This window comes from Lepisma saccharinum, chromosome 6 (assembly GCF_977018435.1).
Source record: "Lepisma saccharinum chromosome 6, izLepSacc3.1, whole genome shotgun sequence".
In the NCBI taxonomy this organism is placed as follows: domain Eukaryota; kingdom Metazoa; phylum Arthropoda; class Insecta; order Zygentoma; family Lepismatidae; genus Lepisma; species Lepisma saccharinum.
Window position 1 is genome coordinate 48704319 of NC_139234.1, and position 9425 is coordinate 48713743.

At 39.1% G+C, this 9425-nt stretch overlaps 1 protein-coding gene across 1 annotated transcript; it reads left to right on the forward strand.

Annotated features, from left to right (window-relative positions):
- The first annotated feature begins 883 nt into the window (after window positions 1–883).
- On the forward strand, window positions 884–1813 carry LOC145989070 (uncharacterized). The gene has a single exon (XM_083124365.1). It carries the CDS (start codon window positions 884–886, stop codon window positions 1811–1813), a length of 930 nt encoding a protein of 309 aa, XP_082980491.1.
- Window positions 1814–9425: the final 7612 nt, after the last annotated feature.

The following is a 9425-nucleotide window of genomic DNA, read 5'->3' on the forward strand; positions in this document are numbered from 1 at the left end:
ATGGTAGGAGGATGGTCATCTCGTGTTCTTGTGTGATTTGTTATTCTTGGAATGGCAATTTCAGAATTAAATGTATGTTGATACTTTTCAGAAGCAGTTTTGAAATATTTGGTTGAACTTGTTACCTTGCCCCTGTGCCAGAACAACAGTTCTCTTTTTTATGATAATATGTTAATGCGCTAATTAATTAGGTAATAACATGTCCTACAAATATGTATGTGAATGTGTGCGGGTAGGATCGATCAAAAATTTAGTAATTATTGTAAATGAGTTATATTTATTAAAACTTTAGGTTTTCATATTCTTTGCGTAGCAACTACGCGTATGTATGTAACACTTTATTCCATTCGTATCTCGAACGTCCAAGAAAGAAGCGGTCGTTTTTGACTGTTGAAAATTAAAATTTTTGAAAGAAAGGCCGTTGGCAACAGGGGAGCCTGTTGGAACTGTGACTTGGTAGGGACCACTAAAGTCAGATTTTCAGCTGACATATATCTACCAAGTTTGAAGCTTGAAAACTTTTAGTGGATGTTATGTTCAGAATCCACAAACCGTGCACACAAAGATAATAATATTGTTCTATACCTGCTACATAAAGTGTCTCGGAAATTATGCTGAATCTACCACAGTATATATATCGGGTGACAAGAAATAACCCGTACAAAGTTTGGCGTATCCTGCCAAGAATGTAGTGTACCATAGCCAAATAATTGTTGTGTTATTGGATTCTTCATAGTCTTTTGTAACTGTACCTGTTGTTTCGGCTTCATAGCGATTACAGTCTTTGTGTTTCAGACTGTCAACCAAACGCTGTGCAATTTTTTAACTGTGGCGTCAAGGAAAGCGTCAATGTGAAATTGTTCGTTTGCTGGGTGTTCCAAAAATGACAGTCTCAGACGCAGTTCATCGATTCAAGGAGCTCGGCCATGAAGGCGACCGTCCCGGAAGAGGAAGAAAGCCTACCGTCAACACGTCCCAGAACCGTAAGATCATCAAAAAGCGAGTTCAGCGAAATCCGAGGGTCTCCATGAGAAACGTCGCCCGTGAGATCGGAATCAACCGCGAATCGGTGCGGCAAATGGCGAAAAAGAACCTCAACCTCAAGGCGTACAAGCTCCAAAAAGTTCAACTTCTCACGAACGAAAGCAAGCGCCTGCGACTCAAAAGATGCCGCCCTCTGAAGCGCCGGGCCGCAGGTCAGCAATGGGAACGCATTCTCTTCACAGAGGAGAAGCTGTTCACCGTGGAGCAGGCGCACAACCACCAAACCAACATGACCTGGTCTGCAGAGGCTCCCGGTACCTCAGTCATCGTCAAACACCGCCAAAATCTGCAGTCGGTCATGGTGTGGGGCGGAATTTCCGCAAGCGGCAAGACGCCCCTGGTTTTCGTGGATCGAGGGGTCAAAATCAACCAAGAAGTGTACCGCCGCGACAATCTCGAGAATGTCGTCCTTCCGTGGGCCCAGCAGCACTTCGGCGATAGGCAATTGACATTCCAGCAAGACTCCGCTCCGGCCCACAGGGCGAAAATGACGGAAGCGTGGTGCAGAACCCATTTTCCGGACTTCATCGCATCGACTGAATGGCCGCCCTACTCGCCGGACCTCAACCCAAAGGACTACAGTGTCTGGTCAATTTATGAGGCCACGGTATGTGCTAAACGCCACCACAATTTGGAGTCGCTGAAGCAATTGCTGCGTCATGAGTGGAACCGATTGTCGCCCGAGGACCTGCGGCCCATTGCCCAAAATTTCAAAGCCCGTTTGGACCTCTGTATCGCCGCCCAGGGAGGCCACTTCGAAACCGGCTGAACGTCTTGTTCCTAAGGTCCCATGTCATTGTTCTTCAGTGTTGTTTTGCTCAATTGTTTCGGTTTAATAACTTTATGATCACAAACATTAGTACGGGTTATTTCTTGTCACCCTTTATATATATATATATATATATATATATATATATATATATATATATATATATAAAAATGGTGGGGGGTCCGGAACCCCATGGACCCATTCCCAGAATACGCCCTTGAGTCAGATGTGTTTCGGAAAAATATTTCAAGCTGTCAAGAGTGACATCACTTTCTTTTCAGGGACTTATCATCAATCAGGAGAGTTCTGGGGGAAGATTCAAAGTTGTCGAGAGCTAACGTTACTCACATACATGTAATCAGCTGAGTTTTGAAGAAGGAAAATAAAAGTTATGGAGAGCTAATGTCACTTGCGTAACCAGGTGAGTTTTGGAAAAGATTCCAAGTTGTCGAGAGCTAACATCACTTTCTTTTCAGGAACCTATCATCGACCAGGTGAGTTCTGGAGAAGATTGAAAGTTGTCGAGACAAACCATCACTCTCGCGACCAGCTGAGGTTTGGAGACGATTTCCCCCTCCCAGGCCCATAGCTAAGATTGGCATCCCGCTTACTTGGAAGGCACCTGTTTTTCATGAGTCTCATGGTGGAATATAATGATAATTATGGATATATGCAATAAATATATTACATTGTAATTACATTATATTCGACTATATTTAATTATTCTAAATATGATTTCCAAGACAATGTTTCTTAAAGTGAAAAAACAGTTTCAAAGAAACTAAGATAACTGGTCTGCACCGCAGAAAAACAGGAGTGAGTTATACATTTCGGTGGGTTTGTCATTCTGAATGATAAACCAGACCTTCAGAATAAAATACAAAATTTTACAGAGATTCAGTGAACAGACAGACATATGCGAACCGGCGTTTGGGGGAAAAAATATGTCTCTACCAGCACTCTCTCCCTTAAGAAAAATGATTCCAAGTTATTGAAGGAGACACATCCACCTGTTCTTCTCTTCGCATTCCAGTCAAAGGGGGCCACTTGTTCCCGCAGTGGAATAATGAAAAAAGAAGGCTTTTATTGCTAAAAAAAATTCTTTTCTTGTATCTTATATTCTCTTTTTCTTTACTCTTTCATTTCGTCTTTCTTCTCTCCCTCCATCGAACACTCTATTCTCTTTCCCTCTGTCCCGATCTCTTGCTATTTTCTATTTATTTCTGCACTCTCTTTTCTTCTGTTATTTCTTATACTCCTTCCCTTTCTCTCTCTTATTTCCTCTTCCCTTCATTCTCTCCCTGTTACTTTCCTCTCTATCGCCTTCTTTTATCGATCTCCCTCTCTCCCCTTCTCTATTTTCTCTCACTCCTCTAATTTTTATTATCTCTCTTTTTCTATCTTTCTTCACTCGGTTCTTCAATCTATTTTTCTCTTCTCTCTTTCTCTTTTTTTCTCCCACTCCTCTTCCTTTTTATTCTCTTTTTCTTCACACTCTTCGTCAATTTCTGTTCTCTCTCTCTTTATCTCCATTCCTTCGATATTTCACTTTCCTCCCCTCTCTCTCTTTCTTCCCTCTCCCTCAATTCTCTCCCCGTCTTTTTTCCCTTTCTCTCCTTTTTCTATCGATCTCCATCTTTCTCTTTCTTCTCATTTTGTCTCTCTTATCTAATCATCTTCGGTCTCTCCCTCGATCTTTCTATTCTTTCTATCTCTCTATACCTATATTATTTTCCTTTTCTCCTTTATTCTCTTTCTTCAAACACACACGGTCTCTCTATTATCTCTCTCCATCTCTCAGTCCCGAACTCTTTCCACTTCTCTCTCTCTCTCTCTTTCTTCCTCACTCACACAGAGCAATGGAACGAATACCTGAAATTCTTCATCGTGAAGGCCACCGCTTAGGCCATGCGTTACCCCAACACACTCACACATGTTTTCCTTTAAGGCACACGCATGTCTTTGTCGACTATTCCCTGTAGCGTCAGAACAGCAGTAAAACTGACCAGGACGACAATGGCTTCTGCCCGTTCATTATTCGCAATTTATTAAGCGTTCTTAGATAACGTCGGGAAGTTTATTTTATACTCGTTTCGGACAGTGCGAGAAATAATGTCTTCCCTTCGGACTGCAGATGGTGCGGCTTGAAAAATTCAAGTCGCATAGTAATAAATAAAGAGGTGTTCGCTTGTGTGCATGTCTGCGAATATGACGACACGCAGAGGTTATGACGAAATTTCTTTCAGAAGGAGCCTTTTGAATCTGAAATTCAGAAAGGAGAAAAGAAGTTGAAAGAAAAACATTTCATTGTTTGATGAGTAGGTTTTGTATCATGGCTATTAATATCTTATATCGCCTCTTGTGCTACAGAACAATAGAAGTACCCTGTTATGTTCCGTGAAGGACAATAACATGCATAACCTCTGTTCATGGAGCGGAACGTACGAGAATTATAATGTATTTCTACAACAAGAATCCAGGTTGATAATAATGTTTATATATTGCAATAGGTTACGCAGTGCGTTCAAGATATTACGCAATGACTGAGTCTATAGTTGAATGTGGTACACTGATAGAAGGGTAAAGTGTGTCACAGGGGTTCATCCGGAAATTTCCGTCTGCGGGGGGAGGTAAAAGTTCGTATTTAGGGAGGTGTAAGCATGAGCGCAACTTGGGACATAATTTGAAGGGGTAAAATCAGCCTTGGGGCCTAATTTTGAGGGGGCAGAACTAAACTTGGGGCTAATTTTGAGGGGGCAGAACCAAACTTGGGACCTAATTTTGAGAGGGGTAGAACCAAACTTGGGACCTAATTTAAGGGGGCAGAACCAAATTTCGGACTAATTTTGAGGGGTAGAACCAAATTTGGGCCTAATTTTGAGGGGGCAGAACCAAACTTCGGACCTAATTTTGAGGGGCAGAACCAAACTTAGGCCTAACTTCGAGGGGACAGAACCAAACTTGGGACCTAATTTTGAGGGGGCAGAACCAAACTTGGGACCTAATTTTGAGGGGGCAGAACCAAACTTGGGCCTAACTTCGAGGGGACATAACCAAATTTCGGCATAATTTTGAGGGGTAGAACCAAATTTTGGCCTAGTTTTGAGGGGTAGAACCAAATTTGGGACCTAAATTTGAGGTGGCAGAACCAAACTTAGGACCTAATTTTGAGGGGGCAGAACCAAACTTGGGACCTAATTTTGAGGGGGCAGAACCAAACTTGGGACCTAATTTTGAGGGGGCAGAACCAAACTTGGGACCTAATTTTGAGGGGGCAGAACCAAACGGGACCTAATTTTGAGGGGGCAGAACCAAACGTGGGCCTAACTTCGAGGAGACAAAACCAAATTTGGGACTAATTTTGAGGGGTAGAACCAAATTTGGGCCTAATTTTGAGGGGGCAGAATCAAACTTGGGACCTAATTTTGAGGGGGCAGAAGCAACCTTGGGACCTAATTTTGAGGGGGCAGAACCAAACTTGGGCCTAACTTCGAGGGGACAGAACCAAATTTCGGCCTAATTTTGAGGGGGCAGAACCAAACTTGGGGCTAAACTTTGGGGGGAAAACTCGAAAAGTTTTCCATCTCATAAAAATAGCGTTCACGATTATTTGCTAAATATCTGCGATGTTTGCGAAATCACAAATTACTCTTTATTACTTTGCTCCTCAGACCCCCAAACTTGTAAATTTTATAAACCTGAAAATTTTGGGGGGGGGGGGTGCAAGTTCTCCCTTGCTCAGGCCAAGTTACGCCTATGGGTGCAAGGATAAGTTTAGAGCGAAAAGGGCCATAAATTGGCCTCTTGGGACAATTTTAGGGAATTGTTTACAACATTTTAGGGGGTGTTGGGGTTGTGTGGATAAATCACTGATGTACATGTACTATGTTTCATTAATTGATTTGGTTATTTTATGTCGCTTTTCCTCCTTTTTTGGCTAATCGCGACGACGAGGATGAATTGTGATAAGACGAACACGAAATTGATGAAAGGACAATCACAAACACACAACACAAGCCATACATATTATACTGGCTGTGAGTAGAGACGCCAGAACTTCGTTAAACAGCGACAATGAAATCCAGAGTGTAACGTTGATTAATTGATACGGTTTATCTTACTTCGATTTTCGGCTAATTGCGACGATGAGGATGAGATGATGAAATTTATAAAGGAACACTCACAAAGAACGCTCTTGGTCAGGCCGGTATTCGAACCCGAGCCCGCTGGCGTCATAGCCCTTATACGTGTTTATATATGGGACGGAACCGTTTTTTTTTTAATGTGAATAATTTATCATGCATAAAGATAGATAATGATTATAAATTTCAGTTTTCACTATAAACATATTTTTAAAACAGAGTCATTAAAATTACATTGGGGTCATTCCACATGAAATCAACGCAAAAAACTAAGATTTTGACACCCACCAACTCGGATTTCGATTAAATTTGGTATGCACCCTAACTTTATGGTTGAAGGAATCATCATAAATGTTTTTCAATTTATCTCAAACGGTTTTCATTTTACAGCACTTTGAAATGTCATTAAATCACTGTTGTCCGTCACACTTGAGACCCTCGACACAAGATACTCTTGCTTACATTTTATTTATTTTCTCCTTAACCAATCATCAGATCTCTTTGAAATTTTACACAACGTTCAATGAAATAATGAGGATTTCAGAAAAAAACTACATCAACACTCAAAACATTTTACAAATGCCTATAAAAAGACTAATAACCGACTTGTAGCCTAATATTTGTGGTGGAAAAACTAGGTTACGAAAATCCGAATATTCATCATGTTGGTATGATGAAACCAAAAGCTTTTGATGTTGAAAATCATTGCTAAGACATACTCTTTCTCTACACAAAATATTTTTTTTTGTTTTTTTATTCCTTCTAATAAAAATTTTTACGTTTTTTTGGACATTGCGTAAAATTTTATGGTCAATCCGTACCAAATGGTCCAGCACTGGTCACTCGAACATTTTTTAAATTTTTCATTTGTTTGTCGTTGTAACCCCTGTACGTACAAGGGTAGTTCAAAACAGGCATTATTTTTTCTAAAAATAAACTTCGTTTGAAAATGGCGGCAATTTTTGTTTCATGACTTGCAACATTTCTGGCCTATGCAGGCAGTTGCGTTAATTATGATAACTCAGCTAAGATAAATTATAGAAATCTGGGGTAAAAAGCATTGTTTTTAGTACATTTCAGGCTATATTTTATGTTCCGTACCTTTTTTCACCATATATAATGCAAATGGCTAAAATTTAATTTCAAAACTGACTGATATTCAATTTTGAAGGGAAATCGAGGTGTAGGATTAATTTTTTTTAGTAGGTAAGCAATGAAATATCAGAGCTATGATTTTTTTAGAGAAAAAATATACATCCAAAGTTTTAGCAGAAAATATTTGAGCTCTGTAACTGGTTTTCGCTTTGAGTTAAAGCTCTTTGAAAATGCTAATTTTTCTCAAAATTTTGGCCCCAAATATATGTCGGGTTGGAAGGGTCTTCCCGATGGGGTAGTGGTTACGTCGTCATTTTATAATCAAGGGGTCCTAGGTTCGATATTCATTGGAGGCACATATTGGTTCGGATCCCTCTTTAATAAACTGTAGGTCCAGTATTGATTAGCCTTCCGTATATAAAGTGGACTTAAATCTGAAATCAAACCAATATCTGGTTGGGAAAATAGGCCTAATAAAATTTGATATTTACAGCATAAAGAGGTACCTGTAAAAATTTCGAGATTGTTCTTACATGGATAACAAAGTTACAACAGGGGGAAGTTTGGCAAAGACAGGTAAATTTAAATTATTAGTTACAATTATAAATATTTACTTTAATGAATTATCATGCAATAACAATTATTGTACGTATTATTTAATTGCAACATACGAATGGCATAGTAAGCCCGTTAGTAGCTATTATCAATGAAAAGATGTACGAGTATAAGGCTGTGTGTCAAATATTTTCTACTGAAACTTTGGTTGTATGTGTTTCCTCTAAAAAGAATTATAGCTCTGATATTTCATTGCTTACCTACTAAAAAAATATATCCTACACCTCGATTTCCCTTCAAAATTAAATATCAGTCAGTTTGATCCTAAATTTCAGACATTTGCATTAGATATGGTGAAAAAAGGTACGGAACATAAAATATAGCCTGAAATGTACTGAAAATAATGTTTTTTCCCCCAGATTTCTATAATTTTTCTTAGCTGAGTTATCATAATTATCGCCATTTTCAAACAAAGTCTAGTTTTAGAAAAATAATGACTTTTTTGAACTACCCTTGTACAGGGGTTACAACGACAAACAAATGAAAAATTTAAAAAATGTTCGAGTGACCAGTGCTGGACCATATGGTACGGATTGACCATAAAATTTTACGCAATGTCCAAAAAACGTAAATTTTTTATTAGAAGGAATAAAAAAAACAAAAAAAAATGTGTAGAGAAAGAGTATGTCTTAGCAATGATTTTCAACATCAAAGGCTTTTGGTTCCATCATACCAACATGATGAATATTCGGATTTTTGTAACCTAGTTTTTCCACCACAAATATTAGGCTACAAGTCCATTATTAGTCTTTTTATAGGCAGTAGTAAAATTTTTTGAGTGCTGATGTATTTTTTTCTGAAATCCTCATTATTTCATTGAACTTTGTGTAAAATTTCAAAGAGATCTGATGATTCGTTAAGGAGAAAATAAATAAAATGTATGCAAGGGTATCTAGTGTCGAGGGTCTCAAGAGTGACAGACAACACTGATTTGATGACATTTCAAATTTACGGGGTTTCTTTGAACCATAAAGGAAGGGTGGGTGACGTGACCTCTTGAAATGGCATGGAATGACCCATTGATTAGTTGAACTATGTAATAACCATTAATACTTTAAGAACGGTTATGGTCATTTTTACGGTACTTGGACGGCAGCAGGATTTGATGGTCTTAAGACAGTCATTTCTCCAGTCTGCTTTTTACAGTGAATGCATTAAGTACATTCCAGGAGACGGAGGCGACAGGATGTGGTGCGCGACAGATGTGGTGCTCACCAGGAAGTAAACGTCTTGCACCCGCATCCCTAGCCATCTACTATATCTATTACACATGTAAAATTGTTGCACTTCACAACTACAAATGCAAATTTATATGACTGACAACACTTCTGTTGTTTGAAACAAAAATTAAGAGAAAAACTTACATTCCGGTAAAAACGAGAGAGGTGAAATAAGACTGTTTTCATCTCTTCCGTTTCCATCGCTTCTAAATTAGTTGTGCGTGTTAAACGAAAATGTCTGCGCATCTGGTAACACTTCTATCGCACGAGTGACTTTTCCAAATCAAAAGCTTCTAAAAACAATGAAGAACTAAGGTAGTACGATAGACTACCGTTAAAAATGGACGCGTTTTCTCAATGCAATGCAACCTTAGAAAACTTTCTCGGGCCAAATGAAAGATGCACGTCACTGATTTCTCGAAACTCCTTCACAAATTCAAATCATCCTTTCTATAATTTGACATTTGCATAATTAATGTGGTGTGCATGGCGCATTCCTCGACTTGCCCCCTCAGTGGCAACCCTGACTTAGAATGCCTT

What these genes read in the sequence shown, in the direction of transcription:
- LOC145989070 (XM_083124365.1), top strand. Translation starts at nt 884, where the DNA reads ATGACAGTCTCAGACGCAGTTCATCGATTCAAGGAGCTCGGCCATGAA.